Genomic DNA, 22751 nt, shown 5'->3' on the forward strand with positions numbered 1-22751 from the left:
ACCTACTGTTTAGATTCTGTCTTTCTTTTTGTAGGAGTATCTTATTGTAAAAATGTTTAAGGGAAAGTCCTCTTGTTTTTTGTTTTTTTTTGTAAATAATTTTTATTCTTTTTAAATTCTTACATCAAGTGAAATACATGTATTACATTCAATTATGAAGAAACACTTGAAATTATCAATAAATGTTCTTACATTGTAAATTAAAGAAACCCTTTATCAAAATTTTATATCATATTATTATTACAATATTTTTCCCTTCCCTACCCCCTCTATATGTTCTATACATGTGTTATGATATCTGATCAGTAGAATAATTTGTCAATGGTCCCCATATTTTATTAAATTTTTTAATATAACCTTGTTGTAATGCCATTACTTTTTCCATTTTATATATATGACAAATTGAATTCCACCAGAAAGTGTAATTTAATTTAGTGTAATCTTTCCAATTCTGAGTAATTTGCTGAATGGCGACCCCTGTTAAAATTAATAAAAGTTTATTATTGTTAGCTGATATCGGACTCTGTGTTCTCATTGTTGTTCCAAATAATATTGTATCATATGATAGTCCAACATGATTTTCTAATAATTTATTAATTTGGGGCCAAATTAATTTCCAAAAGGAATTAATACAGGGACAAAAGAATAATAAATGATCTAATGTCCCCACTTCTATCTTACAATGCCAGCATCTATTAGATCTACTACTATCTAATTTCTGTAATCTTGTAGGGGTCCATAAAACTCTATGTAATAAAAACATCCATGTTTGACTCATAGATGCTGACCTTGTAGTATGTATTCTCCAGGACCAAAATTTTTGCCATTGAGATGCAGAAATTGTCTGTCCTATCTCAATACTCCAAATGTCCCTAAGTCCTGTTCTCTTTTTTTTGTTTGAAAATTCATATATACGGTAATCTTATACCATTTTGCAGCTTGGTGTCCTAGAAAATCTGCTTGAAAACAAAGGATTGGCAAACTATATTGAGTATTAAGATTCTTCCATTCAGGGAACCCTTCCTGAATAGCCTGCTTCAATTGCATCCATTTAAAATATTGTGTTTTTTCTAATCCAAATTTTTGTTGCAATTGTGAAAAACTAAGCAGTGATCCATTTATTATTACATCTTTTAAAGTACGTATACCTGCTATTATCCATTGTTTCCATACTATTTTAAATCCACCAATTTTGATCCTGGAGTTTACCCAAATAGATTGATTTAAAGATTTAGCCAATGGATTTGTTGATAAATTGCTTATAAATCTTAATGTTTTCCATGTATCTATTAGAATTCTATGATCTTTATAACTCCTGGGCATTGTTATACTAATGAAATGTTCTGGATGTAAAGGGAACATGAGGCGCCATTCTAAATATAACCAATCAGGTACATTTTCCATGAGATCTGGGAGGATCCAATACATACCCTGTCTTAAAATATAGGCTTGATGGTACCTATAGAAATTTGGAAAATTTACCCCTCCCTCCTTAATTGTTTTTTGTAATGATGGTAAAGCGATTCTGGGTCTTTTCCCAAACCAAACAAATTTTGTTAGTATACTGTTTAACTTTTTATAAAATGACCCCTGAAAAAATATTGAGATCATACTCATTTGATAACAAACCACAGGTAAAATCATCATTTTAATTGTTTGAACTCTTTCCCACCAAGAAAGATGTAAAGGATTCCATTGCTCGCACATTTCTGTTATTTTCTTTAATAAAAGTTTTTCATTCTCTTTTACTGTGTCATCAATTGTATTTTTTATAAGAATACCTAAATATTTTAGTCCTTCCTCTTTCCATTTAAATGAATATGAATCAAATAATCCTTTGGTACAATGGATATTAATTAGAAGAACTTCAGATTTTTCCCAATTGATTTTATATCCAGAAAACTTTCCAAACTTTTCTATTAAGTTAAGTAGATCTGGAATGGTGTCTTCTGGTTCTCTTAAATATAATAAAATATCATCTGCATACGCAGATAATTTAAATTCCCAATTAGAAAATGTGATTCCCTTTATTCCCTTAGTTTGATTTATTGCAATTAATAAGGGTTCCAGAACGATATCAAAAAGTAAGGGAGATAAAGGACAACCTTGTCTAACTCCCCTTAGCAAGTTAAATTTATCAGATAAGTTATTGTTTATATTTAATCTTGCTCCAGGGGAGCTATATAATGTTTGAATCATTTTAATAAAACCAGGTCCTACACCAAACCATTCTAGAGCTTGATACATAAACTTCCATTCTACTCTATCAAATGCTTTTTCTGCATCTAATGATATTAGAAAAGCTGGATCATTCAAATTTTTTGCTAAATTTAAAGAATGAAATGCTAATCTAGTGTTATGTGAAGAGTGTCTTTTAGCAACAAATCCTGTTTGATGTACATCAATGATAGAAGGAAGAGCTTTTGCTAGTCTTATAGCTAGCACTTTAGCAATTAATTTAGCATCTACATTCATCAAAGATATAGGCCTATAGTTTGTTATCAATGTCGGATCCCTGTTTGGTTTTGGCAAGACAATTATAACAGAATCAGCCATAGTTCCTGATATATTTCCATTATTCATTTGATATTGGTATAAATTTAATAGATAAGGTAATAAAGTATTTTGAAATGTTTTATAATATTCAACAGTATATCCATCTCCACCTGGAGCGGATCCAACTCTAAGAGCCTTCAATGCTGATTCTATTTCTTTTAAAGATATATGTTCTTCTAAGCTTCTTTTTATATGATCCGGAACATTTGGTCCAATAAATGAATTTAAAAACTCTAAACCATCTTGTTCTTTATTTTCATAAGTATTAGAAGTATATAAATCCTTATAAAAATCAAGAAATTGTTTTATAATTTCTTCAATGTTGGTGTGTGTATTGCCCTGTTTATCTTTAATTGCAATTATTTTCGTTTTTCTTTTTTTTGCTTTAATAAAATTTGCTAACAATCTTCCAGCCTTATTTGAATTTCCATAATACTGTACTTGTCTATAGAACATATCTTTTCTTACAAATTGAGAAGAAATCTCATTATATTTAACTTTTGTTTTTAATAATTTCTGTAATGTATCATGTTCCCATTTTATAATTAATTTATGTTCTAGTAATTTAATTTCTTGCTCCAATTCTATAAATTGTTTTTTAAGTTGTTTTTTCTTATATGCGGAATATGATATAATATTTCCTCTCATTGTTGCTTTATAAGCATCCCATAAAATTTCAATATTTATGTTGTCTGAATTATTAATTTGAAAAAATTCATCCATTTTTACTTTAATATCTTCTATAAAGTTCATATCTGCAAGCAAAGCATTATCAAATCTCCAAATTGGTTTAGAAAAAACTGATATATCATCCTGCAGATCAACCCACACACCAGCATGATCTGAAATAATTATAGGATCAATAATTGCTTTTATCACTCTTTGTGCAATATTATTAGAAACAAATATATAATCAATTCTTGAAAAGGATTTATGGACCTGAGAACAAAAAGAATATTCCTGATCATTAAAATGAAGGATAAGCCATATATCAACTAAATCACAAGATTGTATCAAATTGTCTAATCCTAATGATTTCATAATTTTACTTGGTTTTTTATCCAAAATAGGATCCATTACAGCATTGAAATCTCCAGCTACTATTAAATTAGAAGCAGCCAGTGGTAGTAATATCTGTTGAATATTTTTGAAAAACTCCATTTGATTTGAATTAGGAGCATATAAATTAAATAAGTCCTCTTGTTTTAATCTTTCAGGAAAGATTTTTTTGGGGGTTATCACAAATTTAAAGAGGGGATGTGAGTCTCTTAAAAAATGAATACAATCGTCAAAAACAATGAATACTGGTATGATATGCACAATTTTTGCTATTATAGTATCCATTGTTTTTGACAATTGTATTCATTTTTGAAGAGACACTAATGAACCAAGGATAACATTGCACCGATGTGTTTGTTTTTCAAGAAACATGTCGGTGCAATATTATCCTTGGTTTATTAGTGTCTAGGATTAAGGCTGAATTTATAGCCTAAGAAGTTAATAAGAGTACAGTCCCAAAGAAACCCCATGAATACTGATAATGTGAATACGGAACTATGGAAAAAGGGGGTTAGGTTCCGAAGCAACCAACTCCACTGTCCACTTTTGCTATCTAACACCATAAGCTTATCATTCTTATTCTTCAAAATCACTGGGCTTTGGAATAACCTTCAAGCCCTGCTGCGGAATCTGGGCTCCTTCCAATTATTCCGAAAGCATCTGAAAACTTGGCTATTCTCAAAAAATGTAAATCTCGCTACCCTCTTTATAATCACTAAGGGCTCCTTTTACTAACGTGCGTTAGGGCCTTAACGCGCGGAATAGCGTGCGCTAAATTGCTGCGCGCGCTAGACCTTAACGCCAGCATTGAGCTGGCGTTATTCTAGAAGCGTATAGTGCGGTGTAGCGCATGGTAATTTCGTGTGTGCGCACCTTAGTAAAAGGAGCCCTAACTCTTATTATGTTTCTCCTTCCTTATATTAAAGTTCCTGTAAACCATGCCGAGCTCCATCTCTATGGAGAGGATGCGATATACTGTATAAACTTAAGGTTTAGTTTAGTTTAAAAGTTAGAAGTCGCTTAAGGCATATTTGTTATTGTCAGGCTTTTAATTAAGGGCTCTTTTTACTAAACCATGGAAGAGCTTCTTACTGTGTGCCAGCAAGGTAAATGCTCTGACTCTCAATCAATTCCTATGAGTATTGGAGCATTTATCTTACCAGCCCATGGTAAGAAGCTCTTCCGTGATTTAATAAATCCCAGCATAAGTCTTATTTGAATTATTTTGATATCTAATTGTGCTTTCTATTTTTGTTGTATGTATTGGTTATGTTTTATTTTACGAATGTAATTTCGTAAACTGCCAAGGACAGAGTGGAATGAATGAATAAATAAATAAATAATAGTTACGGTCTTTTACATTTTTATATGACATTAGCACGGTTGTTCAGAAATGCTTCTATTGACTTAGGATGATATGTTCCCTTGCAGAGTTACTAGAACCAGCCTCTTTGAACACATTGATCCACTCTCTAGTAATTTCTTGCATAGACTATTGTAATGCCCTGTACAAAGGCATTACAAAAAAGGAAATTAGACGGCTTCAGCTATTAAGATCATTTGTGGCGCAAAGAAATACGATCACGTTTCACCTCTTTTAATCAGTGCACATTGGTTACCAGTCGAACATAGAATTAGTTACAAAATCTTACTTTTAACATTTACAACAAGATTAAATAATCAACCAGAGTTCATCAACAGACTTTGAATTCCTTAAAATACTTTAAAATCGCTTCGTTCAATGTCTCAAAATCTTCTCGTCATACCTTCTTTAAAATTAATCAATACATTGCGTTCCAATAATTTTGCCGTCACTGCCCCTACTCTCTGGAATTCGCTGCCTAACTATTTGCGCAATGAATCCAAAATAAAACAATTCAAAGCAAAATTAAAAACATTCTTGTTCCAGGATGCCTTTGGACAACAACTGTCCTCTTAAGGACTAAAAACTTAAAATTATTACTTTTTACCCTAACCCACTGTGTTTTCCTTTTTTGTTTCACTTTTCTTTTATGATTGTAGTTGTTCCCCTCTTTTCCTATTGTTTGTAGTTAGTCTATATGTCTTATTAAGTGTTTTAGATTCTATCTAGTATCCCGATTTTTAATATGTTTTTATGTAAATTTCATATTGTACACCGCTTAGAAACCTGATTAAGCGGTTTAAAATTTTTTTTTTAATAGACTTGAAACTTGAAAACAAATAACATACAGAGAAGCATATGTGCACAAAGAAGAATAACAACATAAGAACAGCCATACTGGGTCAGACCAATGGTCCATCTAGCTTAGTCTCCTTTTTCCAACAGTGGCCAATCCAGGTCACAAGTACCTGGCAAAAACCCAGAGTAGCAACATTCCATGCTACCGATCCAGGGCAAGCAGACGCTTCCCCCATGTCTGTCTCAATAGCAGACTATGGACTTTTCCTCCAGGAACTTGTCCAAACCTTTCTTATACCACTGTAACCACCTCTTCTGGCAACAAGTTTCAGTGTGTAACTATTTTTTGAATAAAAAATATTTCCTTCTATTTATTTTAAAAGTATTTCCATGTAATTTCATTGTGTCCTCTGGTTTTTGTACTTTAGGAAAGGGTGAAAAATTGATTTACTCTTACTGGTTTTACACCACTCAGGATTTTGTTGACCTAAATCATATCCCCCCTCAGCCATCCCTTATGCAAGCTGAAGAGCCACAGTCTCTTTAGCCTTTCCTCATATGAGAGGAGTTCCAGCCCCTTTATCATTTTGGTCACTCTTCTTTGAACCTTTTCTAATTCGGCTATATCTTTTACGATATACGGCAGGGGTCTCAAAGTCCCTCCTTGAGGGCTGCAATCCAGTTGGGTTTTCAGGATTTCCCCAATGAATATGCATGAGATCTATGTGCATGCACCGCTTTCAATGCATATTCATTGGGGAAATCCTGAAAACCCGACTGGATTGCGGCCCTCAAGGAGGGACTTTGAGATCCCTGATATACGGTGACCAGAATTGTGCACAGTACTCAAAGTGAAGACGCACCATGTAGTGATACAGAGGAATATTTACCATCCCTTTCCTAATTAGCTATAACTTTATTGCAATGAAGAAATATGATCAGGCACAGGAACACCTTGTAACTCTGCGACAAAAATGATAAAAGGGATGAGACAACTTCCCTATGAGGAAAGGTTAAAGTGGCTAGAGTTCTTCAGCTAGGAGAAGAGATGGCTCAGGGTTGATTTAATAGAGGTCTATAAAATACTGAATGGAGTGGAAAGGGTAGATGTGAATTGCTTGTTTACTCTTTCCAAAAATACTAGGACTAGGGGGCATGTCATGAAGCTACTAAGTAGTAGATTTAAAACAAACCCGAGAAACTTTCTCCACACAACATGTAAATAAACTCTGGAATTCATTGCGGGAGAATGTGGTGAAATCAGCTTAGCAGGGTTTTAAAAAGGTCTGGATAATTTCCTAAAACAAAAGTCCATAGGCCATTATTGAGATGGCTTGGGGAAATCCACTGCTTATTCCTAGAATAAACAGCACAATATCTGTTTTGCTACTTGGGATCTAGCTAGGAACTTGGGACCTGAGTTGGCCACTGTTGGAAACAGGATGCTGAGCTTGATGAATCTTCAGTACGTCCCTGTATGGCAATTCTTTTGTTCTTATGTGGTTAATTTTTTTACATTTAAAGCTTCAGTTTTTGTGGGCTATTTTATCTTTAATGCTGACATTTTTCATCATGTGTGCTGCCTTTGCGAATACATCATGGGGTTATTGGCATCATGCTCTTTTCCTCTTCTCAGCATTTTTGAGAATGATTTGGAGATGGACTTTGTAAACCTAGATGTTTACCATTTGGCTTGATAGCACTTTCTGTCCAGACCATTAGAGGAGAAAATTAATAACAGCAAAAAGGTTTTCCTTTGCCTGGCATTTGTAATGCTATTGTGTATTGCCTGTTTAGGACTTGTTTGCCGTTCTTTGTTCAGCACTCTGATTGAGTGTAACAATAAAAATTATTTATTAAAAAAGAAAGATAATCAAAGTATAACAATAAAATTAAAATGTATTAACCCCCCCCACCACTTAAAAAATACTACAAAAATCCCAAAGTGGCCATGCTTCAAGGGAAATGCTTACCTTGACCAAAAGGTGCCAGAAAAGGCATCTGTTGTAGTAAACTATTCAACTTCCAAGAATATTCAATGATTCATAAACTACACCAAGGTCCTGAAAACAAGCTTAGAGAAACCCTGGTAGTCAAAGAATGGACTCAAAGGGCTCCTTTTACAAAGCTGTGCTAGCGGTTTTAGCGTACACGTGGAGGGGCATAATAAAAAAAACCATCTAAGTCCCCTTTTGGCCTAAGTCCTTAAACGTTCAAAGCAGAAGCAGGGAAAGTGTCCATAATCAAAACAAACATCCAAAAGGAGTTTTGTTTTGATTATGGCCTGCCTCTACTTTTTTTTTTTTTTTTTTAATTATGCTTTTGAATACTTTACAATATCCAATTATTCCAAAAGAAAAAAGGAAACAAATTCATACAAAGCAATACATAATCAAATCATACATACATAATTCCTTTCAAGCCCACATCAATGGGGAGAACATGTTACTATTTCTAATCAAAATAAATTTAAGAAAACTAAAGGACAATGATTCTCGGTTTGTACTAACCTACCTTGAATCATTCCTTACTATGGGATATTAAATTAATTACTCCTCTTATTCTCAGCTAGATGAAACAAAATCATTTCTATTCTCTCGCAACTAGAAATTGTTGTAATTGAATAGGATCCCAAAAAGCATATTCAATATCTTGTAACTTAATTAAACATTTACAAGGAAATTTCAGGTAGAAAGATGCCTCCAGAGCTAAAACCCTATCCTTCAATTTCAGAAATTCTTTCCTTCTCAATTGAGTGGTTCTGGAGACATCCGGAAAAATCCTAACGAGATCCCCACAGAATTTCATTAACCTGTTCTTAAAATAAAGTTTCATAATTAATGTCTTATCCATCTCACTCATGCATGTTATCACCAGAGTGGACCGACTCTGGATCACATCTTGTGTATCTTCCAAAAATTCAGTCAGACTTACCTCTGGTGTGGCCAGATGGTCCACCTCCTGGGCAGATTCTATTTTTTTTGGAGGAATATAATAGTAATTATTTATTGGAAATTTCTCCGCATTAGCCATTCCCAGTACTTCTTTAAAAAACTTCCTTAACAAAATTTCAGGTGACAATAAATGAGTTACTGGAAAATTGACTAAGCGGAGATTTTTTGCTCTATTCATATTCTCCATAGATTCAATTTTAGAATGTATCACTGTAGAATCTTTAACTGCAGATACCGAGACAGCTTGTAAATTATTGCATTGATTTTCTACAATATTTAATCGTTTGTCCAAACAACCTAAGTTAGAGTCCACATTTTCTAATTTTGAGGAAACAGATTGAGAAAAATCTCCCATTTGTTTCATCATTGTCCTGAGACACCCTTCAACTCTTGATATTCCTAACCATAAATCCCTTAGGGTAATATCCTGTGTTTCCTCTGTACGTGGATTTTCCTCCACTCCTCCTGAGAGAATCAATGGTTTAGGTATTTCAGTGTAAACTAATTTACCTATATGAGTAGAGGAGACCCCTTGTGCATCGGATATAGTAGGGTTAATATTCCTATTATCACTTGATACTGGATGAAGGGGAGGGGTCCGTTCGAGGGGACTTATTGATGCTCCTGACAAAGATGAATCTATATTTGATGATGCAACAGGTGTATTTTGAGATAGTAATGTTAAATGTCTGTCCATGCGACCAGATACCACTGGTGTTGAACTCTTTGGTTTAATTTTTCTTTTCCCCATATCCAAACAAAGATACAAATATAAAAGTAAATTATATTACCAGAATGATCCTACTCTCAGGCTCCTCGTGGCTCCAAGGGGCTCCCAAGGGGCCAGGGAGCCCCTTCGGCCACGCCCTGCGGCCGCAACCGCGGCAGCGGCAGCTTATCAAGGAGTTGGAGACGGACCCGATGACGTCAGAGGGTCCGTCTCTGGAAATGCCTGTCGGCAATAACGCTGGTAAAGAAGAGCCACTGCTGCAGGAGACAGGATCAGAATCCACCAAACAGCCTCCTCCTGAATATCCACCAGGTTGTAACGCTCCCAAAAATCACCCGCGGCAGTGGCAGCTTATCAAGGAGTTGGAGACGGACCCGATGATGTCAGAGGGTCCGTCTCTGGAAATGCCTGTCGGCAATAACGCTGGTAAAGAAGAGCCGCTACTGCAGGAGACAGGATCAGAATCCACCAAACAGCCTCCTCCTGAATATCCACCAGGTTGTAACGCTCCCGACTGCCTCTACTAAACGCCCAGATCACCACTACGTCTACAAGTACACACCCAAGATGTCTACACTTTTTGCCCATAATGAACCAAAAAAACGCCTAAGCCCCAAACGTCCAACACAAGGGCTTTTAGGCAAAGGAGGAGCCAGTCCTTCGCCTAAAAGCTGGATTCTGTAACCGGTGTCTGTCAAAAACAACACTGGTTTCAGAATCCCCCCCCTCCCAACGATCCAGGCAGGAGGGTGCCCAAGCCCACCTGACCTGTCGAACCGCGAACCCCCCCTGACAACATCGGGGCAAGAGGGAGCCCAAGCTCTCTTGCCCCGTCGAACCGTGACCCCCCTGATGACATCGGGGCAAGAGGGAGCTCAAGCCCTCTTGCCCCGGCGATCCCCTCATCCGACACGAATGGGCCAGGAGAGAGCCCAAGACCTCCTGGCCCCGGCGACCCCCCCTTCGACACGAACGGGCCAGGAGAGAGCCCAAGCTCTCCTGGCCCCAGTGACCCCCAGACTGGATTGGGCCAGGAGGGAGCCCAAGCCCTCCTGGCCCCGGCGACCCCCCTACTCCCCACCCCCTACTACAATACAGGCAGGAGGAATCCCAGGCCCTCCTGCCCTCGACACAACCCCCCTCCCCCCAACGCCCGCCCACCCCCCGCTGACCCTATTCTGATTGGCCCAGGCGCCTTAGGCCCCACCTGTGGGCAGGATTTCAGATGGCTGGGCCAATCTGGCCCCATTCTGGAGCCGGCTGGCCTGCCGGATGGGCAGGCATGGCACCCATCCGTCCGGCCAACGTTAAAGGTACGGGGAAGGGGGGTGGGGGCGGGGAGGGGGGGTCGTGGGGTCGGCCGTGGGAGATGCGGGTTGGTGGGGGGGCCGATCGGGTGTTCTGAAGGGGCGGTCATTGGGGGGAGGGGGTTGTGTCGAGGGCAGGAGGGCCTGGGATCCCTCCTGCCTGTATTGTAATGGGGGGTGGGGAGTAGGGGGTCACCGGGGCCAGGAGGGCTTGGGCTCTCTCCTGGCCTGTTCATGTCAGAGGGGTGGTCGCCGGGGCCAGGAGGGCTTGGGCACCCTCCTGGCCTGCTCGTACTCAGCGGGGGGAGGGGGGAGCATGATCGCCGGGGCAAGAGGGCTTGAGCTCCCTCTTGCCCCGATGTCATCGGGGGGGGGTCGCGGTTCGACGGGGCAAGAGGTCTTGGGTTCCCTCTTGCCCCGATGTGTGTGTGTGTGTGGGGGGGGGTGATGTATTGTGGCAGGAGAGATGCCTCATCTCCCCTACCGCAATGCCATCATTCCTCTACTCGAACTGCCGTGACCCACAGCAGTTCGGGTAGAGGAGTGATGGTATCGCGGTAGGGGAGATGAGGCATCTCTCCTGTCGCGATGCTTGTGGTGGAGGGATAGGCAGGTTGCTGGGGCCGCTGAGCTGATCGCAGCAGCCACAATCAGCTCAGCGGCCCCTTTTTCGGCACTTAGACCTGGTTTGACTTCGTCTAAGTCAAAAAGGTATAAGTGCCGACTAGGCAACCTGCCTACAGTTTTGGTTATACCTGTTGTACGCCTAGGTGTAGGTTGGCCCACCTCCCGCCCACTGCCCGCCCTTTCCCCTCCTCTAAACACACCTCTTTTCTCTCTGTGCGTTTAGAGGCAGGGGAAAGGCCTAAGCTGTTTTTAGATATGTCTAAAAACCAGCTTTGGTTATGGGTACTGGGATGATCAGGCTTTTTGATCGTCCAAGTAGCTATTTAGGACGCTTTTTAGACGGTTTTTTTAATTTTTTATTATGAACCCCATAGCGTACGCTAAATTACCGCACCCGCTAGATGCTAATGCCAGCAAATAAGATAAAATAATCTTTTAGGCGGGATCGGAGACATAGTTGACTCCCAAACAGCCGGTGCGTTACACTGTGGGTGATACAATAGAACCAATAATGACTTTCCCCTCCCCCCCTCACTAGCTTTAACAAATTAAGATAACTATCTCGGTTCAAAAAATAGGAAATTTTTTCCTTCTAAAGAAATACAGCATTTCGCAGGAAATTTTAAGATGTGGTCATTTTATAACATAGACACTCTGATGTTGCCACAAAGATATCCATGGTCCTTGTTTTCCCTGTTTGTAATGTTAATGCTTAGGATTTATACAATGGATGTTCATGTTCATGCTGGATATCACAAACACATGGTCGTCCTTGTCTCATGTATTTTGGAACAGGCTGTATGTTGGCAAATCCAATTCTAAAATACATGAGGAATGGACATCCCATCTGTAACATATTGACTTGGAAGTCCATATTCTGAGTTGAACATCCTTTCTAAAATGTAGGGGGGGGAAATGATTTTTTTAGATGTCATATATAGTGTAGAATCTAGTCCTATGTGTCAAACTGTGTGCTTCTTTTAATAGAAGCAAGGGGCTACTGTAGAGCCTATTCCAGTGTCTTGCAATCTTTCTCAAGCCGTAGCACACTAACATTAGTGGCCGCAGCTTAAGACACCCAGAAGCGCTGACATCATGCACGTGCGTGAAGAGCCTTCAAATGGACCATGAGCTACCACCAGTGGAGGGGGGAGGGTCAACAGGGAAGAGGGCCAGAGTGTATGAGAGGCACTGGTGCCAGCTGATTGCCTATAGGATGTGCCTCTCGTGGCGAGAGGCACGTCCTGTAGGCAGTCAGCCGGCACCAGCGCCAGTGCCTCTCCTCCTCCCCAGTGTGCCACAGCACACCTGAAATCTCAAAAGGCATACTAGTGTGCCAAGGCACACAGTTTGCGATACATTGGCCTATTCTATAGAGGAAAATGGCACCTACTTATCTTTACAGAATGCTAGCATAACTCGGTATATAACAAATTAAATAAATATACATGCATCTTTCTTTCTTTCTGTGTGTCCAGTGTTTGATATATCACAACAGTTCCACAAAGTCAACTATAAAGCTTACAAAATTAAGATAAAGTTGGGGGAAGAGACAAAATGTTGGGAGGACAGAATTAAGAGGGAATGAACTGAAAGATTCACTAAACAGGTGGGTTTTGAGTAGCATTTTAAACTTCGGGTAGGAGGAGTCTGAGAGAATGGGGGGGGGGAGGGGGCGGCAATGAATTCCACAAAGATGGACCTAGGTAGCTGAAGCAGGACTCTTGTGAGATGAATAGGCAGAAAGAAGGAAGGGACTCTTAAGAAAGTTAGAAGTGGAAGAAGGAGCGAATGAGAGGGGGCATAAGGGATGGTGAGGAAGCTGCGATAGGCTGGAGCAGATGAGTGTTGAGATTTGAAAGTGAGACAGAAAAGCTTGTATTTGGTGCGAGACGGAGAGCCAGTGTTCAGCAGTAGTAGAGGGGTGACATAGTTGAAGCGGGGAGCAGAATGAAGAAAATCTGATACAGTTTTGGAATGGGCGGTCAGTCCTTAAGCTATTCAGACAGTGGCTTTATTTTTTAACTTTATTTAATTTTTAATGCCAACAAAAAGAGCAATACAATTTATAAACAAATAATGATAATCAACCAAGCACTTATAATCAATCAGTATCTATACAAAAGATAAAAATTCCCTCCTCCATCCATCATTACCATCAGGAATAATACCAAAACAAAAGATATACCTCCTGCTCCCACTCCACCCCCCCCCCCCCCCCGATCAATATTGCAGGCAGTGGCTTTGTATATATTCCATTTCTAGAACAGTCTGCACTAGCAATTCTACAATTTAAACTTCAGATTTTGGTTTGAAATGAATACCTCCAGAAAAGCATGTGTAATTTCAGTTACTGTAAATTTACAGACATGTACGGTAATGCTCCCAAAGCTAGGCTCAGTGTCTGTATTTTTGACAGATTCTTCAGGTCTTCCTCCATCAAAACTAAGATGACTTCAACACAGACATTCCTCTGATATGTGCTTACCCAGAACTGTACAGATAGCTTTAAAATACAATAGGCCACACATATAAGGCAAGCATAATACTGAAGGGCAAACAATCTGTAAATAGCCCACTCAAACATGCTGTACACTAATTCCAGGATCAGGAGGTGAAACAAATCGTGTTCAAAGCTCTGGTTGCTGGGGAAGAGGCCCCCTGTTGATGGAACATAGCTACTGCAGACAGCTTCTGACGGTGCAGCGTTAAAATGAGGAATGCATAAGAACATAAACAATGCCTCCACTGGGTCAGACCTGAGGTCCATCGTGCCCAGCAGTCCGCTCACGCGGCGGCCCAACAGGCCCAGGATCTGTGCAGTAATCCTCTATCTATACCCCTCTATCCTTTTTTCCAGCAGGAAATTGTCCAATCCTTTCTTGAACCTCAGTACCATTCTCTGCCCTATTACGCCCTTTGGAAGCGCATTCCACCATACTCGATTAAACAAGAGGCACTTTTTTTTTTGCCAGGAAGTTGGTATTAAGGAAAACCAGGATATGAAAATGTTATATACAAAATCATCCTGATCAGACTAAAAATGCGGGTAGCCTATATTCATTTTGACCAAGGGCCTCTGGTCTACAGATTCCGGTCAATGGCATCCATGTTGCTTTTACATTTATTTGACGATGTAGGAATAATCTGCAGCAAAAGAGCTGCTAGGTAGGGAGATGATAAAACATAAAAGTGGCACCAGCAAAACTACGACAGCACACTGGGGAATGTGTAAAGGGTAGCAGAGCGAATTAAGCTACTGCAATTCTTATGTCGGTTTTCCTATGGGAACGTATTAAGTGTTACCCTTTACTACAGATATGGGGAAGGGTGAGGGATACCGGAGTTCATAAACATTTAAAACTTTTTTTTTTTTACTATTTATTCTTTATTGAATTTCAAATTTTTAATATGATAAACAACAATCATATCGTAATCAACAGTATCCATGGAAATACAAATAATTATTGGAAACAATAAAGGAAAAATAAACATTTTCCTTTCAACTGTTTGCCAGTCCACAATATTGGAGGAGTTTCAAAATCGGAGCATAATTCAAAGAAAAATTAATTCATAGGTAATATAAATGGAAGATCTTAAGTGGACATAATGTATTAACTGCGAAGAATCAAAGAAAATATATCTAACTCCTTTAAAATTAATCAAACATTTACATGGAAATCGTAGTACAAATGTTGCGCCCAATTTTAAAAACATTTAAAACTTTAATGATTTGTTTGTCTCTCTAAGACTCTCACATGCCATAAGCTGCAAAAGGGAACCTGAGCAGGTTAATAAGGCAAGATTTTGCACTACGCACCTACATCCTTAAAGCAACGTGATGCTGTGCCAGGTTGCGCAATAGTAGGTGCCAGCGTCTGCCTCCTTCATGTCAGTGATGCTGAGGGTGCAAGACCTGTCTGCGTCAGGCTCCAGGGACACTCTGGCCTTATACTGCTCGGAGACGTTCTCCTGGCCCGGTCTGTAGTATAGCACCCAGTGCAGGCGCTGGCCTTGGTCCTGACGGTACCAGTGCAGGCCGCGGTTAACGATGGACTCTCCTTCGACTTCACACAGCAGTTTGGCTGTTTTGCCCAGGGGCCGAAAGATGAACTTTGGAGACTGAATCAGAGAGACTTCTCCCAGGCATAATCCTAAAAGATAGACGCCAAAGGCAAATCAATACAAGGTCTGTCATCACTCTTCAAATCCCTTAGCTCAAGTTGAATGAGATATCTACGTTGCTCTTTTATTTTTATTTTTACAACTTTGAAATACTTACTGATGCAAAGGTTGCACAGCAAAGAAAAGAAGGAGCTCCCGCCACCTATAGCCATCCTACCCTCCAATGCTACTGCATGTTAAGGCCAGGACAGCAAATTGTGATCTACTTTATACTCATCGGATATTGAGCAAGAGTCAGTTGCATGCCTGGGCTGGTCTCAGGCGCTAACTGCTAATTCAATTTATGTAGGTCAAGGCCAAGCATAGAAAACAAAACTGTCTGATGAAATCTGCCCTGTGACAAGAAAGCCCCTTCCTAGCAGCAGAAATAGAAGATGAAAAGCATAGGACGTGTGGCATGGTAAAGATTCAAAAGATAATACATTTGATTTATTAATGAAAGGCCACAGCACACTCCCTCTGAAAGAAAACATACATGCAGCCTTATTTCATTCATTTAGTAATGGGTATAGAGATTCTGCAGAAAGCGAATGAGTATTTTTTTAAACTGCATAATTAATTCTGTTTAGATTAGCACTTATCTCAGGAAGAAGTGCATTTCCTCAGGTCAAACTGCATGGAAGAGCTAAGCAGGTTGGATTTAAAACAGTGGTCTCAAATTCGCGGCCTGGGGACCACATGCGGCACGCCAGATACTATTTTGAGACCCTCAGTATGTTTATCATAATCACAAAAGTAAAATAAAACAGTTTCTTGATCATATGTCTCTTTAGCTATACATTATATTATTATTAAGACTTAGTCAAAAGGAAAGATTTATAAACTATAAAGAGTTTTACCTCATGCAAAGTTGTCATTTCTGTAATAAGACATTAACTATTTTTTCTGCGGCCCTCCAAGTACCAACAAATCCAAAATGTGGCCCTGCAAAGGTTTGAGTTTGAGACCACTGATTTAAAACATCCAGCTTCCCACCGGCTTTGTGAGTTGTCAAGCCAAATATGTAGGAAGGAAAAGCAAACTATAGTGCAAAGCATGGGTAGAAACCCAGGATAGACAGATGAGAGAGAACAGGTGAAAAATCTTCATGGATGCAAGGGAAGTCTGGAAGATTGGTTGGGTTCATAGGGAGCAGAATGGAGTGGGCCACAGGGGCCAAGGCCTTACCAAAACTTTGTCCAACTTAGCTTTCCCAACTACAGAGCTTAAAGGGAGGGCTGAAGATTGGTTTGTTTGACCCCTTTGAACCAAAAGGATGTTCTCCTGTCCTTTATAAGCCTCCATATTTCCACAAATGTATCTTAAATGGTTTTATAAATACTGGCCTGAGTACTAAGAAACATTTGAAAGTCTGCATTATATTTGTGATTTTAATAGATTTTTTTTCTCCTTAACGCAACATGAGCTCCTTTTACAAAGGTGCACTAGGGACTTAACACGCGCTATAGCGCACGTTACATTCCCGAGCGCGCTAGCCACTACCGCCTCATTTTTAGGAGGCGGTAGATTTTCAGCTACCGCGCGCTATAGCGCTATAGTGCGCGGTAATTTTGTGTGTGCGCTAAAAACCCTAACGCGCCTTTGTAAAAGGAGCCCCAGTAATCAAATGCACAGTGAACAAAGAAGAAATGAAAACAAAACAAAATCCAGATCATTACTGTATAGTCACAAGGCAAAAGTATCAACTCCTGTCATGTAAACTACGTAGACCAGCAAGGTAAGGGCACAGGCCACTGTGACACATAGGAGCTCAGCTCTAACACTGCATTGCATTCTCTTCTGTCTTCCTGTAACAGAAATGGATTCTGCTTTACACGTCCCATCCTGTCCTCTTCTAACAGGCCCCCTTTTATCAAGCCACGTTAGGGTTCTTTATTGCTAGCCGCTGTGGTAAAAGCTTCAATGCTCATAGGAATTCTTTGAGCACTGGAGCTTTTACTACAGCGGCCATAAAAAAAACATAAATTGATTTAAAACATAAATTGATTTAAAAAAAACAAAAAACAATAACCCCCATCCCCCCTAATGCAGCTTGATAAAAAGGGGCCATAATTAGCAGACCTATCCATTAGTCTGTGCTTGAAACAGACATCAGGAGGAATCTATAGGATGTAGAAGGTCAAAGAGTGACTGTTGTCTCCCTGTCATCTTGTCTCTTCTTTTGTTGTTTGGAATTACAGAAGTGCATAGAATTTCTCCCAGCTGATTACCCAGCAGCCTCTCCACAGGACCTTGGGTTTGCTCTGGAGGTAAAGAGGGGCCTCCACTGTGATTTGTGTGGCTTTCTTTCCTGGTTTCTGTGTGTTTAAAGTAGTGTAGTTGTCATATTTGTGAAGCTTCCTGGAGGTCTCACCTTTTTCTTACTTTCAGCTTTGGGGTAGCATGCTCACATCCTGCCCCTGAAAGCAACAAGAGGAAGCAGAGGTTGGCAGCTTCACTGCTATTCCACCAGAGGCTTTGGAAGTCCAAAATGAGAGAGACAGAAAGCAGAGGGAGATGCCTGGGAGGAAAGAAATGGGATTGGGGACATGGGGGAGGGGGGGGGGGAACGGCAGAGGTTGCTGGGCCTCAAGGAGAAGAGAGAAGGTGACTAGCATGGGATGAGAGAAAGATAAGTTGATATAGAGAGACTGAGAGAGAGAGAAAGAAAAAGAGGGAGTGAGAGAGAGAAAGAAAAAGAGGGAGTGAGAGAGAAAAAGAAAGAGCGAGAGAAAGAGAGAGAGGGAGATTCATGGGAATATTTTCTAAATTATGTGGTATAATCCCTAGGTCACTTGCCTACTGCACCCATGGTACACAGCAGGCCTAGTCTAGAGAAAGGAATGAACACAAAAATGAAAAGCAAAGAAAACCCAACATACCTATGTTTCAGCAGATCCTTGCACAGATGTGGAAACATCAAAGCTTAAATAATAGGTAATGGAAGCAGCAATCACCATGTGAAGGACTGAAAGTAAGCAGTATTGTCAGTACATGTATATTCACTGCCATACTGGTGGTCCTTTTCATCTTTATTTGTTGATTCCTGCTTTCTCCAGACCAGGCCTGCTGTGTACCATTTCTTACACCCCGCTTCTCAGCTCATAGTTCAGATTTATACAATGAACCACAAATCATAACAGTTGAGCAATTTACAAAGCTATAAAAGCTATGGTACATAAAGTTAAGGAAGGAATACAAGGGAAAGGAAGACCTACGAGTTACATATAATCATCTAAATACAATCATAATTTCAAATAAGGGAAGGAAAATAGGGTTGTGGTGGTGGTGGTGGTGGAGTGTTAAAAATCTAATATTAATATCTAAAAAAATAAAAAAGGGTGCAAAGTGGGGTAGGGAGGAAGCACCAGAAAGAAGATGCAGACTATGTGCCTCTCAATCTGAACTTATTGAACCCATGATCTGAGTTCAAATCCCACACTAGGTGTTTTTTTTTTTTTTTTGTCAGGTGGCCAGCCTCTGGCCAACTCAGCCATCCATCCATTTCATCCAACAAATGAGTACCCAGCTTTTGGGGGGTGTAGGAGGGATAATAAAGATGACTGTCTGACAATGAAAGGCAATAGCAAACCACTTTACTAATAGTCTGAGAAGAAACCAGCGGTGGACCCCATAATCATTCACAACTTGTGGAAAGGAGATTACCTTTACATTTACACTTTTTATTTCCCACAACAGATGTAAATTGAGTATTCAAATCTGTAAACTATTGGGAATTCCTACAAAGGCATTCAGTTAAAACACCTTCTCCCCAAACAGCCTACCAGGAGGGCAAGAACTTGTCAGCTGCTGATTTTCAAAGATGACTTGCATGCCTTTTTCCCACTGAAAATTTCTAAATGCACATTGGCTGAAAGTGCCCAATGGCTTTGCAAATAACGTGGGCTGTGCAAAATTGTTTTTAGCAAGTTGATGTAAAGGGAATAATTTCTTAACCTTTTCTCATGTGGAAAGCAAATTTTACATGGGGTAAAGTGCACCACAAGATTCTAGGAGGGGTTGCAGAAAAGTTCTCAGCCCATCAAAAAGAGAATGATGTGGATAAGGTTCAATCAATGATATGAAACGATGTCAAAACAAAGAATTTCATTTCTGCAGATTGGCACTTAGGCTTGGATTCTCTAAACCAGTGGTTCCCAACCCTGTCCTGGAGGTCCACCAGCCAGTCGGGTTTTCGGGATAGCCCTAATGAATATGGATGAGAGAGATTTGCATATACAGTGTTCCCCCCGTCATTCGCGGTGGGCGGTTCGCGATCCCGGTCATTCGCAGTATTTTTTGACCGTGAACCGCTGACCAGTAGAGGACAGCTGGAGAGGCAGGAGAGAGGAGCCGGAGCGCCGGCGAGTGAAGGAAATCACTCGCTGTATGCTCCGACTATCTCTTCCTGCACTAAAGTCAATCAGGAGCTGCTTTGCCACGCAGCTCCTGATTGGTAAGGCTCGACTTTAGTGCAGGAAGAGACAGTCGGAGCATACAGCGAGTGATTTCCTTCACTCGCCGGCACTCCGGCTGCTCTCTCCTGCCTCTCCCACTGCCCTCTCCAGTCTCCCCCACGAAAAACTGTATTCATGGTTTTTAAAGATTGGAACCCCTGCGAATATCGGGGGAGTACTGTAATGGAGGTGATAGGCATGCAACTCTGCCCCATGCATATACATTTAGAGGTAACCTGAAAACTTGACTGGCTGGTGGTCCTCCAGGACAGGGTTGGTAACCACTGCTCTAAACAGCACCGTTATGGGCAGTCGCCTTAAAAGCGGCTACCGACCGCATGTCAATCACACGATAGCACTGTTTAGAGAATTGTGCCTCTGGCAAAGATAGGCATCAAAAATGTAGGCCGGGGTTCTCAAGGCCTACATTTCTGGCATCTACCTTTGATGTGAATTATGCCACTTCCAGTGTTAGCCAGGTCTATAGTGGCGCTAGTAGGTGCTTCCAAAGGAGTGAATCTAGTACTGGTTTTCTAGGTGCTGGTAGGTGCTTTGAAAAATTGTTAAGTACCATTTTAAATGACATTACCCTCTTCGGGCACTGTTTATATAATATGGGCCTTAACAAAATAAAATAACACTCTTTTCAGCTACAGTGGCAAAATAATGCTCAGTTTAGAAAGTTGGTTGGACTTGTATCAATTAATTTGGGTAGGGTGAGGGATATTTTATTAATATGTCGTTTTTTTTTTATAAGATTATGGAATATATGGTAGGGAGGGATAAAAATTTATTTACTTTACAAATGAAAGAAGGTAAAATGATATATTTATTGCTAATGTGTTTGAACATATATATTCATTTAATGTAATTTTGAAAATGAATAAAGAATTTATAAAAAAAGAAAGTTGGTTGGACTGAGAACTTTTCAGCACCGTTTCGTATATATGGCAACTAAAGTTGTGTGCGTAAATTTGGTCACACGGGCAAATTGTCCGTGCAACTTATTTGTTTAACAAGCTAATTGGTGCCAATAATCGGCCGCTAGAAAGCAATTACTGGCACTAATTAGAATTTACACGCACAACTTTCTAAGCATATTCTACAGCTGGTCAAGGTAGCCACATAAAAGGATCACATACAAGCCAGTTCTGTCTTTATGCGGGTCACCATGGCTGGCTAAGCGCTGAATATCACACTTTGTTGGCTATGTTTTCTACCACCCCTGAATAACCCTGGAAATTCAATGCAGATCCCGGACAGGGCTGACATTAAATTTCCAGGGTTAATGCCAGCTGAACATTGGGCCCTTATTCGCTATTTATCTATTTATTTACTTATCTGCATCTATAACCCAATCCTTGTTTTATATTGCTCACCGTGCTCTATGGACACCATATAAACTGTCCAGATTACCAAAGAGTAGCTCCCTGGTCTGCTGGTCCTATAAGTAAGAAACAGGGACTATGCACCATATGTTATATACTTGTTCAAACGTGAGCCAGCTCTGGAACTCCATACGGAGTAAAATTGAAAATATATTCCATTTTCAGATTCCTTTGACATATAAAATTGTTATTTTACGGTCTTTAGCTTTACCATATATTTTGCAAAAATCAGAATCTAAACTGTTTGATATCTTAATGGGTATAGCTTTACAACAAATATTAGCAAATTGGAAAAAGTTCAGATTTGACTGAATGTGTCTTGGTGGAATGTTGTTTGACAAGGAAATATGAAGAACTTGCGTTAAAATGCTATAACAAATTTCAAAAAAGTATGGAGGCTTTTAGATGTTTATTGTAAAGCTTCTGTATAATTTATTAGTACTTTGACCATTGTTAGGTATATTATATTATATTGCATACATTTAATTACAAATTTAATAAAAAGTTTAAACAAAAAAAATAAAATTATAATATGCATAATATGCACCTAGAGAGCAGCTGCGTACATTTATACCTTCTTCAGACCAGGTGTAAATTTGTGCAGGTGAAATTATGTGTTTGGGGTCCATTGCAGGATTCTATTTTGATAAAGGCTGTTGGCATCTATGTTGTCTTTGCAAATTTTTGACATTTCGCATAGGTGCCTTGTTATGAAATTACCTCCAGAATGTGCAGAATTTCTCTATATAAGTGAAAAATAAAAATTAGTAGCGAAGAATAAGATGCATTTGTGTTTTCTGAAGATTTCATTATTTCTTCAGGCGCTGCATCTTAGTTTCCACTGCTAATTGGATCCCTTTTCTGGGGTCTGAAATGTTTCACACCTTGCAAAAATTCAATCCTTTTGTTACAGTTTCAGGCTAGCTTCAGCCTGGCAGATTATTCCAGCACAGTCTAGGAGCGCCCTCTTCTGGTAAACTGTATCAGAGCCATTGTGTTAGCTGCTGGGACAATATACTGTACAAGGTTAAGTTTTCAAATATTTTATCACCTTAGAAGCCGAAATTAGATGCATATTTCTGATTATCTCTAGGTAAAGGTGACTAAAATGACCAGAAAGAAAAATGAGATTTTAATGAATTCTGTTAGATTATACAATTTGTAATACAACAGTCCAAATCCATCCCTTCATGCAAAAGAATAGAAAAGTTACAGATGTTCAAACATGCAACTTTTGCAGAGTGCTTATGGACTCATGCCATGAAAAATCGGCCATTTTGGATATGTGACTTTAGTCACTTTTTCCCAGAGATGGTCACATTTTAAAAATTTGACGTTGGAACTGAAT

General features: G+C 39.6%; 1 gene segment (V, D, J or C); it reads right to left on the reverse strand.

Annotated features, from left to right (window-relative positions):
• Positions 1-14472: 14472 nt before the first annotated feature.
• LOC117353489 lies at positions 14473-15745 on the reverse strand. The segment is given in 2 exon segments: positions 14473-15548; positions 15677-15745. Coding segments are annotated over 2 exon segments (381 nt in total).
• Positions 15746-22751: the final 7006 nt, after the last annotated feature.

The sequence above is a fragment of the Geotrypetes seraphini genome, chromosome 2 (assembly GCF_902459505.1).
Source record: "Geotrypetes seraphini chromosome 2, aGeoSer1.1, whole genome shotgun sequence".
Classification (NCBI taxonomy): Eukaryota; Metazoa; Chordata; class Amphibia; order Gymnophiona; family Dermophiidae; genus Geotrypetes; species Geotrypetes seraphini.